Raw genomic sequence first — 22,384 nt, 5'->3', positions numbered from 1 at the left:
GTATTATCTGCAGACTGACCTTAAACAGTCAGACATCCCCTTTAACATCCCTTAAAGGAGTTGTACAATACATTAAACTTATCTCCTTCCACAATATAGGGTATATGTATCTGATCAGTGAGTTTTATCCACTGGATGCATTGATCATGAAAACAGGATTTCCTGTTCCCCCGATGTGGAATGAGCAATGTTCTCACTGACGCCCAATCTGTATATAACCATGGATGACTGAAAGGTGTTCATGTTTTACTTTATAATGGAAATGAAGGACAAGTTACTGCCAGGCACTTCTAGGTCAAAAAAAATCCTACAGAAAGAAATGAACAAAAAACCCCAAAACACTAATGCAAAATTCATACATGTGTGTTTCCCACCAGTGTTGCATCTCCATTGAACGGGTCATTTGTGGCTTATAACAACGGTTACACTGAATGATGCCCTCTCCTTTCAAGGTGTTCCCTTGGACCCACTGTTCTATCTCTTAAACGTACCTCCCAGGCACTTAGGCAAAAATTTTACTTTTGATCTGCTTTGATTATCTGTTTTGTATCTTACAAAAATTTCTAATAAAAAAATACAGTTTAAAAAAAACAAAAAAACAAAAAAAGGATAGCGGATACATACGGAGCCCAGTGGATCCCACTGATTAGAATGTTTTCTGTCGGGAGTTTGTTGGTTTCAGACAGAAAACACAGGGTATAGGGAGTAAACTCAACAAACTGTCTCAAAAATGTCCCTATTAAAATGTAACTTTTATTCCTTTCATGTTAAAAACGAAGATCCCCAATCAGATTAGTAAAGACTAACTAAGCTGGACATCTATTGTCAAAAGGAGTTCCTGTTAGGGTTAACTTAGCCGTGGTGTTCAGCCCCCACTAGCCACTTTTGAACAAACCACTTGCACTAGGTTCAAACACAACCCTCTGATTAATTCAGGTAACCTTTTCTTAAGAGATCTCTTAAGTAACGGGGCCAACCCTCATGGTCCTGTGAACTGCGGTTTTTACCGCATATTCATCGTGTTACTATAATATACTAACGTACCTCCTGATGAACAGTTAGGGAAACGCGTTGAGGTAGTTTTATTATAAGTAATCTATCAGGTGAGGGTCTAGTGTGTAGTAGCCTGGTCCTTTAGGATCGACGGGTCCAGGAATTAAAGCATCACTACGGGGACAGTACTCACCACAAATGACCTAGTTACTTTGTTGTCTGAATGACAATTGGTGCTACATTGTTGTCTAAATGACATTTAGTGTTATTGCTACGCTGGGGACATAGAAAGGGTTACCTGAATTAATCAGAGGGTTGTGTTTGAACCTAGTGCAAGTGGTTTGTTCAAAAGTGGCTAGTGGGGGCTGAACACCACGGCTAAGTTAACCCTAACAGGAACTCCTTTTGACAATAGATGTCCAGCTTAGTTAGTCTTTACTAATCTGATTGGGGATCTTCGTTTTTAACATGAAAGGAATAAAAGTTACATTTTAATAGGGACATTTTTGAGAGAGTTTGTTGGTTTCAAACTAAACATTTTCGGCAGACACTCTAATGGAGTCTCCAGTGAAAACCTCACCACAGAGGAGAACGTAGCCTTAGGCAGCTAATGAAAATAATCAAACAAATAGCAATTCTTGCGCCTGCCAGCTCTGATCTCTTAGTAGGTTACAACAGATTTCAAGCAGAAACAAGAAGGCAGGAGATTGAGTGCAAATGCCAAAACAGCATTTCCATTATGATGCAATAGTCACATCATCAGTTATTGTGGTCAGTTCACAATGGCTACAAGTTTGTTGCTCAAAATTACATGGATGTCATATTACCACAACCTGGCATTATTTTCAGGGCAATTATCAAACATTACAACTAGAGATGAGCAAACAGTAAAATGTTCGAGGTTTGATATTCGTTTCGAGTAGCCCCTCAATATTCGACTACTCGAATCGAATATCAAACCCCATTATAGTCTATGGGGGGGAAAATGCTCGTTTCAGGGGTAGGCAACGTTCGATCAAATTATACTTACCAAGTCCACGAGTGAGGGTCGGGCTGGATCCTCCGAGAAGTCTTCTCCGTGCAGCGTCCCCGCGGCGTCTTCCTGCTCTTCATTCACTCTGCCAGGCATCGGTCCTGGGCAGAGCCAATTGCGCATGCCCGCACTACAAGCGGACATGTGCAGTCGGCTCTGCCCAGGCCCGATGCCTGGCAGAGTGAATGAAGAACTGGAAGACGCCGTGGGGAAGACTTCTAAAGGTAGGAGAAGAACCAGCATTGATTGGCCGACTGTATAGCATTCGGCCAATCAATGCTGGTTCTGCATCGAACTTTTACATTCGAATAGCGAGTGGTACTCGATCGAGTACGAGTATTTCGAATACCGTAGTATTCGATTGAATACCTACTCGATCGAGTACTACTCGCTCATCTCTAATTACAACATGGCAAAACTTATATTACAAGAAAAATAAGAACACAGCCTTTTCGTGTGGAAATCTCATCAAATTAAAAGGATTCTAATCACTTGGAAAAGTGCTTTTGAGCTAAACATGTCTGAATAGCCTTTAAAAAAGCTATTCTACTATTACCTTTTCTGTTGTCCCTGCCGTTTATTTTTAAATTGCTTTATTTCTTTATGCTAATTGACCCCACAGAGCACCCTGGGCGTTCCCCAAGGCCTCCAAGTGCCCCCCCCCTCCATGTCATACGTTTAATACCGCCACTCCACTGCTTGTGCTCTGTTTGCCCTCCTCCTCCCAGGATACTACTCCTCGGTCTGCCCTCCTCCTCAGTTCTCGAGAAAACTACACCAAAATGGAGGCTCAGACATTCCCAGTACTGTCCGAACGACCATTTTGGTGTAGTTTTCTGCAGAACTGAGCATACTGCAATTCATTTATGAAAAGTTGTTTATAACCAGAGGTACACTTTAAGGGGCATTCTCACTACAGATGCATATCCCCTATTTAAGGGTTTACAACAAACTGCAACTTGCTTTCATGTGACTGTTGAGGTGGTGCTCATGAATGGCCAGTATTTACTTCTATGGGAATGCTGGTAGAGAGATAATCAGCAGCCCCATAGAAGTGAAGGGAGCACTGATCATATATAGGGGTCCCTTTGTCTTGATCATAATTAATCAGTTATTCTCTAACCTGTGGATTAGGAATTACATGCAGTGGACGGGAATCAGTAAAGGTATTACTCAGTTTACTTTTTTCACCATTCTAAGCTTTTGGTCAAACAATATCATGGAGTAGGAAAACCCCTTTAATCTACACTGTTTCCATTCATCTCTCCATTTGAAGGAAATCAATGTATACCGAGAGGACTAAAAAATAATAGACAGATGATATTAGACTATAAAAAACTGAAGGCAAAATACCATAGACAGAAAATCCAGGCAATTAAAACACACACCACCACCACTTACTGAAGCACAGGCCAAAATTCCAAGAAATCCAACTTTCTGCACTAGGTTTTGAACTGCAAGTTTAGCGCGTGATGCAAAATCCTAAAACAAACACAAAAATTTATATGAGACATTTGTTTTAAAACTGATGTCAATAGAGGTAATAAATCACATTCAAATACATAACGGGGACAACATTCTATGTAACATGAAGGGTGAATTGCTTATCAAATCATATCAAAATATTAAAGGGGTTGTCCACTTTCAGATCAATATGGAAAACTGTACAACTTATTATACAAACAATAACATTTGTCTCTCAATATTGGTCTGAAAGTGGTCAATCCCTTATTCAGTTATATAGTTATTTTTAATGAAAGTGGATGCCCAAAATCAAATCTCGATATTAGGGCAGGACCCCAAGAGGAACCAAACAGACTTTGTGAATGAACAGTATACCATACCTGAAATGAATACAAACGTACATAAAAAAAAAAAAAAATGTTGGAGATAGCCTTAGTGGTCATATATGGTTTCAAGTATTTCAGTGTTTGTTTCAGTGGTCATACATGTAGCACATATAAAGAACATATTGGATTTTAATGAAAATGAATACATACATAACTCAGCAACCAAGCAAAATGAATAGATTCACTTACTAACAGTTAATATTCTAGCAAATAAAAAGTAGAGCAGAGGATTAAAAAAGGCGTCTACTCACAGACATGTTTTAACAAATTCTTACAGAATAATAAAAATAAAAACAAATTAACAGATCCAAAGTAATTAACAATATTTTGTAAATAGACATTAAATCAATTATTAAAGCTAGATAGATTACATTAATGTTGAACGATACAAAGATCATAGTAGGTGAAACTAGTAACAAATACAGTCTCAAAATCTTTTATTACTTCTACAATGTATATTTGTATTTTTTCCACATTTAGGTTTTGATAAATACAGAAACAGTACAAATTATTCAGGGGATTCTGTCTGCTTTTTTGTATATATTTACTGAATTAGATAGAACAAGAATATAAAAGAGAGTTTAAACTTGTTTGTGCGCCCATTCAATTCCCAAATTAATTTCAACAGTGAAAAATGAATTTCTGTATTTGAAAAATAATATAATTTTGATTACATCGAACCTAGTAAATTTAGGTTTACAATTCTATTGTTTTTCTTTCATATGCAATATTGTTCTCAATTTATTAGCATAGTAATTCATTAAATAAACTAAATTCAGTTACATAAATCAGTTAAATAGTATCATGCTATATTTTTGTCAACTTTGATTTGGTAAAATAATTATGTTGGAAATAATATAACAGCACCACACTTACATGTGCAAATATAAAATGCACCCACTCCTCCTACTATAAGTATCAGTTCCCAATCTAGCTTCTATTTTGAGATTTACCAACAGATTATTTTTAATTATTTTTTTAAATTGTTTTATTTGTACATAAATTCTTTTTATTAAGCTTTTACATAACTTTAGAGGACAGTTCATGTGAAATATATAATTTGTAGGGTAATTATGTTCCATTATGTCCTATTTGTATCTGTGGCTGAAATAAACAAACATCACTAAAAAATTTTCTTTACATTTTTAGTGAATTTAATGTTGAGAAAAATATATTATACAATTCTTAAGCCTAATAATAAAAGGAGGGGGTGATTGATAACAGAGCTTTCATCTTATTGTTGAAGTCACTGAACATACCAATATAAAAAAAAAGAAAGTTTACAGAAACCTTAAACAAACAAATTCAATTAAAATAAAAAAAATGGCGAATTCCAAATAATATTTGGGCGTTCTGACGAATCAATTAATATTTGGTAAGTTAAGACAATTTAGCTTGTATAAACTGCAGACTGTACAAAGTATACATGTTTTAAGTAAAGAATATATAGAAATCTCCCTCAGTGAGCTCAAAAGACATGACTCAATTAAGGTCAGCGCCAGGTCTTTCTCTATATATACATTATTTTATTGCTTATTATGGAAGACGTGTGTGTTTTACCTTTCTGAACAAAGAAGGGAATGGTTACAAGTCACACAAGTTTCTGAAATGGAATTGACAAACTAGTGTGAAGTGATATAACTCTGGTGTGTATATCTATAGTATCCATCTACTCACCTTGTTGATATGGACAGGTATTATTCCAGGACAAAGTAAGATGCTTATTACTAATTCCAATTTCCCACAGCAAGTATTTCTGTTTGGAGTCAACTCAACAGGAAACTTCAGCACAATGCAAAAAAAAAATGGGGATAGTAAATCCCCATTCAGACATTGTGGAAAAAAATTAAGCAGGTTTAGTGCATTTAGTGCAGAAGATTTCAACTTTGCCATTACAAAATGGCAAATTCATGGGTGAATATAAGTTAAAAAAAAAAAAAAACAGCAAAAAAAAAAAGCAAGAAAAAAAGCATTTTTACTGTAAAAATTGTGGTAGAAGAATGAAGTTGGCCATACATTTTAGCAGTTGACCAAATATGTGTTCCTTTGAAAACCTTCTCCCCCTCTATACACATGCACTCTTGGCAGAGAGTGCATGTGCTCTCATTGAGGATAGGGAAGCAAGCATTTCCCTTGAGAACACAAAGTTCAGGCATGTTCATTTACAACATGGGCAAAAAAAAAGTATTACACAGTCCTCAGAAAATTCAGGGAAGGAAAAAAAAAAAAAAAAAAAAAAAAGACGATGTGGGAATATTTGTGACTCACACTGTATGGACAGGATTTTTACCCCTTAGCCACTGTATTGTGTTTTAAGGCAGCCTTAGGAAGATTACAGTGATCTGCACTCTGTTTGCAACAGCCAGAGTATTGGGAATCCAGTCTTAGAGATCAGGGCATTGACCAGGCACAAATAGGTTTGGTCTCTACACGCACAGGAACACTGACAAAACGTCTCTGGAAAAACAGATGCAATATCCTTTTTTGGGGGCAGATGTTTTTGCAAATAAATGATAAATTGAGTCTACTAGAAGATCCATGAAAATGGATAAAAGAGGGCATGTCCTACACAGGGAAAAAAAAAAAAACAAAAAAACAAAAAAACACCACCAAAACAAGTGAATAGCCCCACTGAAATCAAAGTATTTCAAAAACCGGTATCTGGCAGTCATTACAAAAACCACCATCACATGGCTACTTTTCTCTATTGTGTGCACGAGGCCTTGGATGCTCTATGCTTACTAGAGACCACCGCCTCTGGAAATTTTGACAAAGGGAAGGTCTCCCTTTAGCAGACCACTAGCATCCCAGAACACGATTGCAGGGAAGTAATGGGCTAAAATGGCAAATAATGGGGGAGGAAGGGTCTTAAAATTGTAAAATGTGCCTCCAGAGAAGTCATGAACTTTAAATCAGGCAAGTCACTGAGGGTGAAGAAGAGCTAGGAAAAAAGTTTTTATGATCTGCTCATTGCCATGACATGTAGTGACTATTACTATAAAGTTACTATTACATCTGCAAGGAAAAATGGCACAATGGGGCAATTGGCATGAGCCTCATGGTTTTTTTTGCCTTCCTTTGGATCAACATTGTAGGGGATTGTAGGGTTATAGGTTGGACTTGATGGACTGATGTCTTCATTCAACGTCATATACTAAGTACAAGAATGCCACACAGTAAGTGGTAGATGGTACTCATTTACAGTCAGCAGTATAAAGCTAAAGTGTTCTACTCATTCTGGGTTTAAGTCCAGTGCGTGGTCTTAGCCGTGACGGATAGCCTTTTTGTATGTTCGAGGCATAAATAGGACTACCCACTGACGTTTAAAGAACAGAATGAGCAGGGATTTTAATGAATAAAATACAAGTTTTACTAAACCATTCCCTATAAGACTATTTATTAATCTGCTCAGCGCCTTCTAATATATAACATGCCACCTGCAGATTACACTAGGTTTTCAATGTGACAAGTTCCTTTTAAGTAAAAATAGGTTTCATTTTTTGTGGTGTGTTTTTTTTTTTTTGCTTTTTTTTTTTTAAATTTCCTCTAGAGCTAAATTTGGCTTTTAACATTTTAAGCTTCGAATTCCCAAAACCTATGCAAAAATAAGACTAGGACACAAACAATATTTCATTTCTACTGTCTTCCCCATGATAGTACAATGGAATCAAACACACTGGCTGGATAAAGACTGTCTGTGGTCAGGCAATAAAATCCAATGCATAGGGAAGGATTAGCTCAGTGGAATAAAATGTTCCTGATTGCAGGATGTGAGCCTGAAACCGGACTTCAATTACAAGAGAGCTCTTCAGGTTTCCCAGATTACAGAATGCTTCAGCAACGATGAACTCTTCTTCAAGAAAGAAATATGACCTAATGTAGCATTACACATCACCGGCCGCTCAATAAATGACACTGGACTCCATTTTATTCTTACTTCATTTACATAAGGGAGGAAATGCAATACAACTCCAGATAGCCTCAGTATGGGAATACATCATCAGCTTGGAAAAGGTTAACAAAGCGATTGCTACAAAATAGCTACATAAAAAATTCCCAGTATTGCATAAACCTAAGATCATTGACAGGGGTGTGGTGCACAAGTAGTTCTCTCACGTGCTGTGCTAAAAAGATCTTGAAATTTAATACAGTTATCAATTTTTTTCTCCTTAGTTCTGCTATGATATTCTACAGGGCTGTACAGAATTGTAATCCATCACATCAATCTATCCACAGTGATCCTCATAGGCTATTTAGTACAAAGAATTTAGTCTATGGAGTCACATATCAATACAGGGTGGTCACCCGAATACATGGAAAATGGTGGTTTGGAAATCCATCCTGATTATGGCATGTTGCTCGGGGAAGAGAACAAATCTGTGTGGGATGTGCCCAACACTGTAGCCATTTTGAACAAACATATCTGATAGAGAAATTGAGATGTGCCTTTACTTCTGCCAAAGTTATGACCAATTTTCTGTTTGTTATAGGGCTGCGAGTTTAGCAAGCGGGGAGAAGACAGAGATTGTGCTGATCTCCAAGGAGTACAGTACTCCAGTCATTACAGTGAATTTCAACGCTCTACTCCCTAACATATCACCCATTTACAAAGGCACAATTGGCAAATTTCACCAAACAGGTTCTTTGTTGGACCTGCAAACAGTGGATGCAACAAAATTGTCACAGCAAAAGCAAGGTTTACTTCTGGGAAGGTCCAACATGGAACCTGTATGGTGAAATTTGGCAAGCAATTTTCCAATTGTGCCGTGTCAGATGGGTAGTATGTTAGGGTGCAGAGCATTGAAAGCGCTGTAATAACTTGGGTACTGTACTCTTTAGAGATCAACACAATCTCTGTCCTCTTCTTAAGTGTTACTCTCACAGCCATATTTGTGTCAGTAACAAAACAGCTTCCATATTGGATACAGCCTCACACAGAATTTCCCCCTTCCCTTTAGCAACATGCTGCACAAAGAATGGTGATTCCCAACCACCATACTTCATGTATTCATGGGCCTCCTTAACTTTGGACCACCCTGTATTTATAACAATTGTGAAATAGGGCATTAAGACATAAAAGACTTTTTGAAAATAGGAATCCATTCTATGAGTACAGCTCTCTCCATTTAAACAAGTCAGATACTTAAAAAAACAAAAAAAAAACACAAAACAAAAACATTGTTACAATTGATAAAGGCTACTACACTGCATGTTGGGTTATATACATGTGTAAATTGTGTCGTATATCAACAGCAGGGGTTATATATAGGGTGAACAGCAGGGGTTATATATATATATATATATATATATATATATATATATATATATATATATATATATATATATTGCAGTTTACAAGTGTGTGACATCATTCTAAAAACAATAAAGATGACAAAACTTTTTATAAAACTGTAACTGAAATAAAGATGGAAAATGTTCAAGAACAATAGCCTGTACAAACAATAGTAATAAGGACAAGCAAAGTAAACCCTGCACACCTGTTGCTGTACAAGTGACCAATTGCCCAGACGTAATAAAACATCCAGGATGAAGGAAGGATTTGGGCACCATAACAGGAAAGAATCATGAAGCAGACGACAAACTGTACAGCGATAAACTACAGAGGTCACACAGAAGGAAGAGCGAAGCAGCTGAACTGGATGTTGAAGAAACAAGAGCTATTAACCTTATTGGAAAAATAAGAAGGACAGAAAGACAGGCAGGCAGGCAGTTTGATACAACGGTAAGATAACATAGAATTCCACAAGAAGGGACAAAAGGAGTAAAAATAGTTCTTGTATCTGCTTTCAGTAAATCCTATCCTACTAATATTATAAATGTGAAACTTTGGATGTTTGTGTGTTTGTTCCTCAATCAAGCAAAAAACGCTGAACGGATTTGAATGAAATTTGGCAAATAGATAGTTTGTAACCTCGATCAAAACATAGGCTCCTTTTTATCCCGGTAAATGACATGGCTTCATGACTGTCATGAATTTATGTTCACATACTATATTACACTGCTCTTGCAGCAGCTTATGTCAGCCAGGTCTGTTATCTCTCTATGAAAACACATGCTAACCCTCAGTGGATTGTGTACATGCATTTGCCTATTATCTCCAGGAACTGCTGACACACTGGATGGGAAAACACCTTTAATCCAAATTGGCCTTTTGCTACTTTTAAACATGCAGAGAAAAAACAAATCTAATTTCTTGCTAAATTCTAACACCTATGAACGTAGCCAGAAGTCAACAGAGTTATCCTCAAGCGGAACTGACAGGGATCATCGGCGGCAACAACACACTCATTATATGGTATCCCAGCGAGCTGATGAGTTGCCGGAAAAATCACGGGCACAGCGCGAGGAATGAGTTCAGTGGAAGGTCATGTTGACAGCTGCGAAACGCCGGAGTAGGTGGATTATCAACGCCAACAACACGCTCATTATATGGCTTCCCAGCGAGCTGCTGAGATGTCAGAACAATCACAGGCACGGTGTGAAGAAAAAGTTCAGCAGCAGGACAGTTTAGGAGCTGCCGAAACGCCGGAGCAGGCAAACAATCAACGGCAGCAATTTGCTGAGAAAAGGCGGATCATAGACGCCAACAACACGTAGACGAAGTCGCGGGCAGAGGCTAGTAGAACATAAATGTTTATGTACTAATAAAAGTTTTGGGGGACTTTACTAAGAGATGCACAGCAGAACCTGCAAACTTTGGCCTACACCTCAATTGCACAAACATGTATATGCCTCTATGCTTTTTACACTGTGCTAGTCACTTATTAAAAAAGAGATGGGGTTTAGGGGAAAGGTTTGGGATCATCCACAGCTCATATGATAACTTACTCTATAAATTATGATCAGAGCTGACACAGATTTGAACTTCAGGTGCACAGATGGCCAGAGATACGCCACCTTAACAAAAGACATGTATTGGGCACATTTTCCTCCAGAGGAGCTTTAAGATTAAAGTACAAATACCATTCCTTATAAATCCCCTCCTTTGTTTTACAAACCTATATACTCTCTTAGGCTAAAGCCCCACGTTGTGCAAATGCAGCATTTTTTATAGCAGATTTTTCTTTTCTTTTTTAGCCAAAATTAGAAGTGGATTCAAAAGGAATGGGAATTTTATCGGAAGCTTTTAGAGGTTTCCCTTTTATTAAAATCCACTCCTAACTTTGACTCAAAGAACAGAAGCAAAATCTACAACAAAAAAAAATGCTGTGTTTCTGCAATGTGGAGCCTTAGCCTGAAAGGGTTATTCACAAAATCAATGCAATGGGAATAACTGCTCCTAACTCCTGACCCCCACAGTCAGAACTTATGGGAACAGCCAAGCAGTGCTGATGTACGCTGTTCCCTCAACACTCATAGATATGAATAAGATACCAATCTGGTACTGATGACATGTCCCAATGATAGGTCATCAATATCTTAGTCACAGAAAATCCCTTGTTTTATGCCTCACTTACTTCCTGTCACTTCCTAAACATTCCCTGAAAACTAGTTATGAAATAAGTGACTTTGCACGTCAGAGTAACACCCTACCACACTGTCGCAGGGGAGCCAGCAGCAGAGTTAGAGGAGATGGAGGGGACAATACTTAGGCTGCTTTAAGGACACCCGGCAAGCAAAGAGCCTCCAGATTTCTGAAATGCTCTTTTTAGTGCTCGATGCAGTGCTCGAAAAGCCTTATAGAAAGTGCACACCCTATATTACCTCATTGGCCCACTGTGTGTCATACTTGCATGTATCACTATTTATTACATGACTCCAGCTTTAGTGTGTATCTGACACTTTAGTTTGATTTTTCAATATGAATTAACTTTCATTAGTTATTACAATTTTCAGTGATTTGCAATTTCTCATATTAGAGATTTCCGTTGGATTAGGGCACTTATTTCCTGGTCATAGTGAACAGTAATGATAGGTTTCATCTCTAGCACATCGGGTGACCTTATACGATTCAATACTATGATGTGGACACAAGCAGCTCAGCTATAGAGCTGCCAGAAATGCTGATGGACACTCACTCCTATAGCATTAGTGGGCTCGAGCTGCAGAATCTGTAGACACAAAAACCATAGGTACTTTGTGCACCATTTACTTTGAGGTCAAAGACACCTAAGGCTTCGTTCACATCTGCATCGGAGTCTCTGTAAAAGACTCAGTTGCAGATTCCACAGAAAATTGGCAGAGAAAAAAGTCGGGTATGGAGGACTTTTCTCTCCTCCGGTTAAGTATGAAACAAGCGGAAACCCACCACACCGCCTTATAGTCTACGGGGTCTGTGTGTAAACGCTGTTTTAGTGGACAGGCTCTACGTCGTCCGGGTCCCATGGCGGATACGAATGACTGAGAGCAGACGTAAGTGTGAAACCAGCCCAACCCAAACCAAAGTACATACATTACGGGGTGTAATGAAAGTGACAAAATGCTTCCAAGCTAACTAAAAACAACTAAGGCTTGGTTCACACTTGCGACTGCTCTCTATCGTTTGTATCCACTGTGAGACCAAAATGATGGAGAGTCCACCTGCTAAAACAGTAGCTACCCACGGACGCCTGTAAACTCCACAGACTATAATGGCTTCGCTGCTTTTATACTGAAACTGGTGGAGAGACAAGTCATCCGTGCATGACTATTCTCTCCGACAATTTTCGGTGAAAACGGCAATGGTGATGTGATTGAAGCCGAACAACCCAGCATAGATGTAGGAGAAAACCACAAGAGGAACAGCTACGGCTTTGTTTGTATTCATTTCTTGTGTTTTTATAGAATTGAATGTCAAATCCCATAAAGTTGTGGGTTGTGATGAATACAACACCATAACTATAGTATGAACAAAAATGAATTTAGCTTTGTAGCAGATGACTGGCAACAGTATGCTGTGCTTTTTATATAAATGACAGAAGGGACCTTCTGTTTTGTTTTTGAACTTTAACCATTGGAGTCAATGGTAATTGATGCTAACGGAAAGCTTTCCATTTGTATCCTTCAATCTGACAAACTTTAAAGTCCATTTTTCTGATCCTCTAATGGAGAGTAAAAATTCAACATAAAACATTGTTAATAAATCACTCTTCTATGCTTTGTTGTCATATGGGTGGTCTTATCCATGATTGTCGCTACCATTTACAGGGAAGACTGTCAGTCACGGAGTAAGACTACCCACTTGACTACCAAGCATAAGAAGAGCAGAGACAGAAATAAAATCCACATTCTAGTGAAACTATGTATCACTCTGCTCAGAATCTCCTGTTCTATGCCATGATGCTCACAGATTAGACTGCATTTTCATGTCATAGGTCCTCTTTAAATTCTGCAACGCAAGACCAGGCCTATCAATTAATGGCTGGAGGGCAGGGAAAAGATGCTGATCAACCAATCTTCTCTCTGGCAGCACTGGCCAGGCTCTACAAAGTCTACCAAATAAATTCTCCAATACAACAGCGAGGGATAGCTTCTAAAACTAGCAAGCCTGTCACTCCAATAAACTCACAGACAGCATACTGTACCTGACAAGCTCCCTTTAAAAGGTGTTCTTCAGGAATTGGGTACAAAATAAACATGTCTAGGTAACAAGTAACATGTCTTAGTAACAAGTCTTACATGTAACAGGTCTTAGATGCAGGAGCTTTCATTGACTAAAGGCCAATAAAATAACAAAATGGCTGCCAATTATCTACTGATACAGGAGAAATAGTAAAAAGTCCTGTCAGCTGTTACAGGCTCAGCATAAATCAATGACAAGAAACCAGCCACTGACTCTTCTCCATCCAACAGTGGCGAGCCCACCCTACAAGGATGGATTTTGTATGAGGACAGTACTGACGGCCATTTTGAGTTTTTTGTAAATATATGCCTATAGGCAACACAAGCTTCTCAATCTTAGACGCCTATTAGGGCAATTACCTAGAGTTTTTTTGGCACCGTTCCCAGAGAACCCCTCTAAAGGGGTTGTCCAAGCAAAAATGGACAACCCATTTAAGTTCTATATCACCTGTGGGCAGTGAAAACAAAGTAAAATTCATACGTGATCGATGAGGCCAATCAATGAATTCAACGGAACTCAGGAAAAGACCTGTAAGAAGCTGCCAAAGCAGAAGGACTGAAACACGCTGGGTGAACACTGGAGAATAGGTGACAGGCGAGTATGGTTTTTTTTTTCCCTTCACCTTCCCTGGTTGTCCAGGCATTTAAAAAATGCTTATAAAACCCCTTTAATAACTTTCAATATTAGGATAAATCTCCAGTATCAGACTGGTGTGGCTCCCACTCAGCAGTCTCCACTTTGAAAGAATTGGATGGGGACCGAAAATCAATAAGGACCACCGCACTCGACCAATTATTCAAACAGTGCTTTAATTCCAAAAGTAGAACACAACGCGTTTCGGGCTTAAGCCCTTTTTCAAGTGCAACAACTATGTAATACAAAAAATAAAATTAAAAATTAAAAAAAAGACCATACACAGAAAAATATTAAAAAAACATGCATCCAATAGTAGATGGTTCAGAATAACCAAAAATTCCTTTAGGACTTCTTACACATAATATAGACCATTGTTAATATTGCCTATGCCACAAGGTGTTGTACATGGAACTAGATACATACAGGATACCTCAGTTGCTGGTATTATAATCAAACACTGGGATCAGTTTGTTCATCAGTATGAATCCAGCCACAATAGGCTTCAACAGAGAGATTATAGAAAGGAGGGTCTAAACTTTGAAAGAATGGCAGCCCCCTTTACCATGAATTAACACTTCAGAGAGGAGGATGTACGCATTACATTGGTCTTTACTGCACATAAATAAGTGATTGGTGGCAGCCCAGAATCTTTGCAAGTAGATTAAAATGGAAAGAGCTGCACACAGCACACCTCTGACAGCCAACTAACTCATACACTACTTTCTTGAGTCCCATGGGTCATGAGTCCCCATACAGTATGGGATGACATAACCTGTAACTACTTGTCCATTCGTGCTTGCGAGCTGGAACTCTCGCCTTCTTTCTTATATGAAAACTACATAGACCCAGTCACACACAAGCACTTCTATCTCCAGGTGTTAGGGAAACAAATGGAATAGAAATGCAGGTCGTGCTTTCCTGGGTTTAATCCACTTGTTTCTGACCACATTTTGATATAAAAAGAACCTTAAAAGGGTGTGAAGGAATCCTTCAAATTGACATTGATCTGACAAGTAAAGAAATTTATGTAGTAAGCCAAATATGTGGTAAAAACATGTATAATCAGGACAGTTTTTTTGGCGGGGTTTTTGTTGCTGGGAAAGGAATGAAGGCCCAACCAACATCAAAGATGCAAGCACTGTAATAATACCATGGTAATCTTTTCATCCTCTTAAATCGTCAGTACACAACAAGTCTTATCTGTACAATTCTGGCCATCTTTCTTTTCCTCAGACCCTATTGTACAAGAGTGACAACCACAATATTTCTGTAAAGAGCTGCAGAATATGATACTATACGATACTATATAATGAGGCAAAATAAATAAGTAAACCACTATTATTTTTCAAGAAATTTATATATATATATATATATATATATATATATATATTTTTTTTTTTTTCTTGAAAAATAATAGTGGTTTACTTATTTATTTTGCCTCATTTTATATATATATATATATATATATATATATATATATATATATATATATATATATATATATATCACTCATCGTGGAGGAAACAGAACATTATTCACAAGCATAGAAAAGCTAGCATCATGTTTTTCCAGATGCTAGATAACAGTGCAGGGTGTGTATTCTTAAGCTGGCCCTAATATCTAAAAATACACTATAATAGGAAAAGCTATAACATGTTTAAAGAGAGAAAAAAATCCGCATTACACCCCTCTTTCTCCGTAGACCAGTAACAAACTTCATAATCATAATTTCAAAGAAAATACAATAACCAAGTAACGTGGGAGAAAATTATTCAGTGTCAACGACTCTCTACGTAACGGTTAGATCTTATTCTGAAGATATGATTGGTGGAGTAGTGAGCGGAGATGTAGCTCCTAGCAAGCTGCTGCTGGGTGTGGTGATGATGATGATGCAGGGTTTCTGCTGCTTGGCTCACAATGTTCTAACAGTAAACTGAATGGTGGGAAAGATGAGCTGCCTACAAGCAACCTTCGGAAACACTCGAGGGATGTGTACTTCTGAGCGGAGCAGCCAGCTGGCCTACAGGGAGTAGAATTGGGCAGAGACGCATCTCTTGTCTGATTACACATCAGAAGATGGGACTCCTAACACGGAGTAAGGCACTACAGCTCCAGCTCACTTAAGCTTAAGCCCTCTAGAGTCCACGTTGACAAATTCTTTAACATGCTCTGTGGTTACAAGGAAAGATGGTTTCATTCTGAGTCACTCCTGTTCAAACAGTTTACTGGAAATGGAGAGGAGGGGGAATTTTCAGAGAAGTCATGTGATGGGCCAGACAAACCATAACCAGAATAGGTTCAGCAGAGTCAAAAACAGGTCCTGACAGCAACTGACACCCAGGGAGTGCATGGCCTCTTAGTCATTACAATCATTACAATTTAATTTGGCAAACAGGGTCACAAGAGGAACTAGAGTAGACGGCAGGATTAACCATTGCAGGGGAATGGGGTGAGGGGGAAGCAGAATCTGAAGTAGAAATAAACGTCAATGTGTCTGCACAAACTCAATCACTTAAAAGGACTTCATGTACTGGAGTAACCTGTGGGACATTACACCATGCTGCCTAATAACTTTATTCATGAGTTCCCAGTCAATTTATCCTACAGTAAGTAATGTTACACTTGATGAATATGGACATCTTATTTTATTTCCATGTACACACAAATAGCTGTTGAGTAAAGCCTACGTTTACAGCTGCGATGCAGTTTCTGTAGCCAGAAATCCGAGGAAGATGAAGTCCTGAATGGAGTACTTTTTCTTAAGCCTGTTTAAAACAGTCATCCACCCGGCCTGTGAATGGGGTCTGCCAGGCTCCGTGCGTAACCGTTGTTTTAGGGGTCTGCCTCTCCGTTGTTTGGGTCATCCAACAGACTCAAACAACAGAGAGGCGATGCTAGTGTGAACCTAGTGTAAGCCCCACTTGAACGTCGTGTGCATCTTTAACCCTCTGATGTGATCAATAATCCAAATGAGTATCACTAAATATAAATGATTTGAAGAAAAATATAACATTGGCTGCCTTGTCTAGATACAAGCTAAATATAAAAATATGAGCACTGAGAATACTTCATTCTAAAAGGTACTTTCTTCTAATACACAGCAGCTTTGCGTAATGTATAGTGAGCTTATTTGTTATGTGATGCTTATTTGTTAGCATTTTCCAGAAGAACCATTACAAAGTACGTAGCAAGTGTAGAGGTGTGGCTGCCCTACATGAATTTTCCAAGCAACGTTCTCTTGTCCATGTATATGTTAGTGAGAATATATATCTTATACTATAAATACATACAATAAGTGTGTGTGTGTGTGTGTATATATATATATATATATATATATATATATATATATATATATATATATATATACACACACACACAATCTATGAATGTAACACTGGTCAAAAAAAGAAATTAAGTTAATATTTGAGTGTTGTCTTGTGCCAGAATGAACCCAGCTTTAGGTCTGGCAATAGCTCTGAGATTTTTATCCTAGCACCTCAGCAGTCAGGGCACTGTTGGATATCACTTTGGAGATTTGTGTGACCCTAGAAGGAGATGCCTTCTCCAGACCATCACCAACTCACTGCCAAACTGATGATGCTGGTTTATGTTGCAGACAACGTAACCCTCATCATAAAAACTCTTTCAGGTCTGTCACATGTGCTTTATGTGAACTCATTTGAGAAAAGAATCCGACACCAATTTCTGACTTGCCAATTCTGCTGTTCCATGATGAATGTCAATCAAGTTACACAGTGTTGGGCTGTGATCAAAGTTTCTACTGCAGGATGTTGAGTCTACTTGAGTAGCCCACAAGAGGTCATTTAGTAAGGCTTTGGCAGTGCTCACACAAAGGAGCAGATGTGCTGAAGCCCCTCTACAGCCCTGTCCTAATTCACCTTGTTTATCAGCCCATATACTGGTATCCGCTTCATGCTGTGAGACACTGCAAACCTTCTTGCAATGGCACATATGGATGTGCCAATGTGGAGGAGCTATACTACCTGAATGACATTTTTCCATTTTCAATTTCTGTTTTTGACTCCCCGCCACCCAAACCCCATAACTTTATTTTTCCATTCACAGAGCCATATAAGGGCTTAATGATTGCGGGACAAAATGTTTTCATAATGGTACCATAGATTATTCTGTACATTGTGCTAGGAAGCTGACAAAAAAAAAAAAAAAAAAAATCAGAATGGAGGGGAGGACATTGGGAAAAAAAAAAAAAAAAGTGCATTTGTATGACTTTTTTGCAGGCTTCCTTTTTATGGTGTTCACTGTGCAGCCAAACTGACAGGTCACCTGTTTTCTATGTTTTGGTAGGATTTCAAGGATACCTAATTTCTATAGTTTTATTTATATTTTAACTCCTTAAAAATCTAAAACGTTTAAAAAAAATGTTTTTCTAGAAGTCACCATATTCTGATACCCATATTTTTTTTTGGATTTCAGTGTATGGGGATACATAAGTTGTCAGTTTTTCCGGGGCCAGGTCTACTTTTTAGTTATACCATTTTAGGGAATGTCTATTGCTTTGATCACTTTTCTTTTTCATCAGAGGCAAAACAGCGAACAAACGGTTGGGCAATTTTTTCTCCCCTCTCTACAGCATTCACCGTATAGGAAAAATATTTCTATTAATTTATTAGACTGGGCGTTTTCAGACACAGACGATGTGTATCAGTTTCACGGTACTGAAGTACTTTTATATGTGTAATTTTTTTTTTTTTTAATTGTATTTATTTTAGACCTCTTAGGGGTCTTGGCGAGTCCTAAGCTACTAAGCGAAGGCCCACATGAAAAGAGTGCCCCTAAGGTCGCCAAACTCATGCATGGACCCTTAATAGAGAACCAAGATGCTGAAGTAGCGAGAGGGCCGAGACCCAACCCAGAGGAGACAAAGGCCTTTGGAAGCACAACTTAAACAGGCTGCAGAAACTACCGTAACAAGCTGAGTAGATCCTAAGAAAGAAATAATGTTAAAATAATAAAAGGAGAAGGTCTGCAAGCAGGACATGTCTACCTTCTATGGGCACTAGGCTAAAACTGATTAACTGCAGGTCTGTGGAGGGGGCCCACTAGGCAAAGCCAACACACTATCTTCTAGTGTCAGTTTTACCCATGGTACTGTCTCCCAATGATACAAATGAAAAATCTAATCCCGACTGTTTTCAACCAGTGACATCTTTGAAAATAATATAGTTAGCACCTAAGTGTCATATGAAAGAAGAGATTCTCCTCTTTCATGTTTAATAATGTCCAAGTTATAACGGTCTGAAGTGACCATCCGTTACCCTCATTTTCTCTACATATTACACAGTACTCCATACACAGTAGCATTCAGTGAGAGGCAGGAACAGCTCTCAATACAGAATAAGGGAAAAAAAATAATAAAGAGATGCAGTATTTTGAATACTGGTTGGTATAAAAAAAAGAAATTAGGGTGGTGCCATATGATGTACCTGGATATAGCCTAGTAAAGCAGACAGACGCTTTAGAAGTTGCTTCACCAACGTTAGTATGAGTACAATAAAGTGTAAGTAAATGGAGCTCATCTCAATGAATCCATTATTAACAGCTCATCATGAGAGGTTTGCAAAGTATACAAAGAAACAAACATTTCTAGGGGTCTGTAAGATCCAAACATTAGATGCAAGCATTACTGCCATTAGTTTATATGCTTTTTTTCCCCGATTGGGAAAGACAACTAAATTGATTTCCTAGACACATGGGTTATAACTAGAGATGAGCGAACAGTGTTCTATCGAACACATGTTCGATCGGATATCAGGGTGTTCGCCATGTTCGAATCGAATACCGCGTGGTAAAGTGCGCCAAAATTCGATTCCCCTCCCACCTTCCCTGGCGCCTTTTTTGCACCAATAACAGCGCAGGGGAGGTGGGACAGGAACTACGACACCGGGGGCATTGAAAAAAATTGGAAAAAGTCATTGGCTGCCGAAATCAGGTGACCTCCATTTTAGACGAATAGTGGATTTCAAATCCGGGTCATATGAGAATGTGAACTTTGTGACTATGAGACAGGGATAGCTGTACAGGCAGGGATAGCTAGGGATAACCTTTATTTAGGGGGGAATGTTATTAAAAATAACTTTTTGGGGCTCTATCGGGTGTGTAATTGTGATTTTTGTGAGATAAACTTTTTCCCATAGGGATGCATTGGCCAGCGCTGATTGGCCGAATTCCGTACTCTGGCCAATCAGTGCTGGCCAATGCATTCTATTAGCTTGATGAAGCAGAGTGTGCACAAGGGTTCAAGCGCACCCTCGGCTCTGATGTAGCAGAGCCGAGGCTGCACAAGGGTTCAAGCGCACCCTCGGCTCTGATGTAGGAGAGCCGAGGGTGCACTTGAACCCTTGTGCACCCTCAGCTCTGCTACATCAGAGCCGAGGGTGCGCTTGAACCCTTGTGCACACTCTGCTTCATCAAGCTAATAGAATGCATTGGCCAGCGCTGATTGGCCAATGTATTCTATTAGCCTGATGAAGTAGAGCTGAATGTGTGTGCTAAGCACACACATTCAGCTCTACTTCATCGGGCTAATAGAATGCATTGGCCAGCGCTGATTGGCCAGAGTACGGAACTCGACCAATCAGCGCTGGCTCTGCTGGAGGAGGCGGAGTCTAAGATCGCTCCACACCAGTCTCCATTCAGGTCCGACCTTAGACTCCGCCTCCTCCGGCAGAGCCAGCGCTGATTGGCCGAAGGCTGGCCAATGCATTCCTATGCGAATGCAGAGACTTAGCAGTGCTGAGTCAGTTTTGCTCAACTACACATCTGATGCACACTCGGCACTGCTACATCAGCTGCAGCAGAGCCGAGGGTGCACTAGAACCCCTGTGCAAACTCAGTTCACGCTAATAGAATGCATTGGCCAGCGCTGATTGGCCAATGCATTCTATTAGCCCGATGAAGTAGAGCTGAATGTGTGTGCTAAGCACACATATTCAGCACTGCTTCATCACGCCAATACAATGCATTAGCCAGTGCTGATTGGCCAGAGTACAGAATTCGGCCAATCAGCGCTGGCCAATGCATTCTATTAGCCCGATGAAGTAGAGCTGAATGTGTGTGCTAAGCACACACATTCAGCACTGCTTCATCACGCCAATACAATGCATTAGCCAGTGCTGATTGGCCAGAGTACGGAATTCGGCCAATCAGCGCTGGCTCTGCTGGAGGAGGCGGAGTCTAAGATCGCTCCACACCAGTCTCCATTCAGGTCCGACCTTAGACTCCGCCTCCTCCAGCAGAGCCAGCGCTGATTGGCCGAATTCCGTACTCTGGCCAATCAGCACTGGCTAATGCATTGTATTGGCGTGATGAAGCAGTGCTGAATGTGTGTGCTTAGCACACACATTCAGCTCTACTTCATCGGGCTAATAGAATGCATTGGCCAGCGCTGATTGGCCGAATTCCGTACTCTGGCCAATCAGCGCTGGCTCTGCTGGAGGAGGCGGAGTCTAAGATCGCTCCACACCAGTCTCCATTCAGGTCCGACCTTAGACTCCGCCTCCTCCAGCAGAGCCAGCGCTGATTGGCCGAATTCCGTACTCTGGCCAATCAGCACTGGCTAATGCATTGTATTGGCGTGATGAAGCAGTGCTGAATGTGTGTGCTTAGCACACACATTCAGCTCTACTTCATCGGGCTAATAGAATGCATTGGCCAGCGCTGATTGGCCGAATTCCGTACTCTGGCCAATCAGCACTGGCTAATGCATTGTATTGGCGTGATGAAGCAGTGCTGAATGTGTGTGCTTAGCACACACATTCAGCTCTACTTCATCGGGCTAATAGAATGCATTGGCCAGCGCTGATTGGCCGAATTCCGTACTCTGGCCAATCAGCACTGGCTAATGCATTGTATTGGCGTGATGAAGCAGTGCTGAATGTGTGTGCTTAGCACACACATTCAGCTCTACTTCATCGGGCTAATAGAATGCATTGGCCAGCGCTGATTGGCCTAATTCCGTACTCTGGCCAATCAGCGCTGGCTCTGCTGGAGGAGGCGGAGTCTAAGATCGCTCCACACCAGTCTCCATTCAGGTCCGACCTTAGACTCCGCCTCCTCCAGCAGAGCCAGCGCTGATTGGCCGAATTCCGTACTCTGGCCAATCAGCACTGGCTAATGCATTGTATTGGCGTGATGAAGCAGTGCTGAATGTGTGTGCTTAGCACACACATTCAGCTCTACTTCATCGGGCTAATAGAATGCATTGGCCAGCGCTGATTGGCCGAATTCCGTACTCTGGCCAATCAGCACTGGCTAATGCATTGTATTGGC

General features: G+C 39.7%; 1 protein-coding gene across 1 annotated transcript in view; it reads right to left on the bottom strand.

The window, feature by feature from the left end:
• VMP1 (vacuole membrane protein 1) overlaps positions 1-22,384 on the bottom strand; it is a 112,079-nt gene that overhangs the window by 31,596 nt on the left and 58,099 nt on the right. The window contains exon 9 of the mRNA XM_075264790.1: positions 3,428-3,508. Coding sequence (XP_075120891.1) covers positions 3,428-3,508 — 81 coding nt within the window. The remainder of the gene's footprint in view (positions 1-3,427; positions 3,509-22,384) is intronic.

This window comes from Leptodactylus fuscus, chromosome 2, assembly GCF_031893055.1.
Source record: "Leptodactylus fuscus isolate aLepFus1 chromosome 2, aLepFus1.hap2, whole genome shotgun sequence".
NCBI classification, from domain to species: domain Eukaryota; kingdom Metazoa; phylum Chordata; class Amphibia; order Anura; family Leptodactylidae; genus Leptodactylus; species Leptodactylus fuscus.
This window is presented reverse-complemented; position numbering and strand designations above follow the sequence as displayed.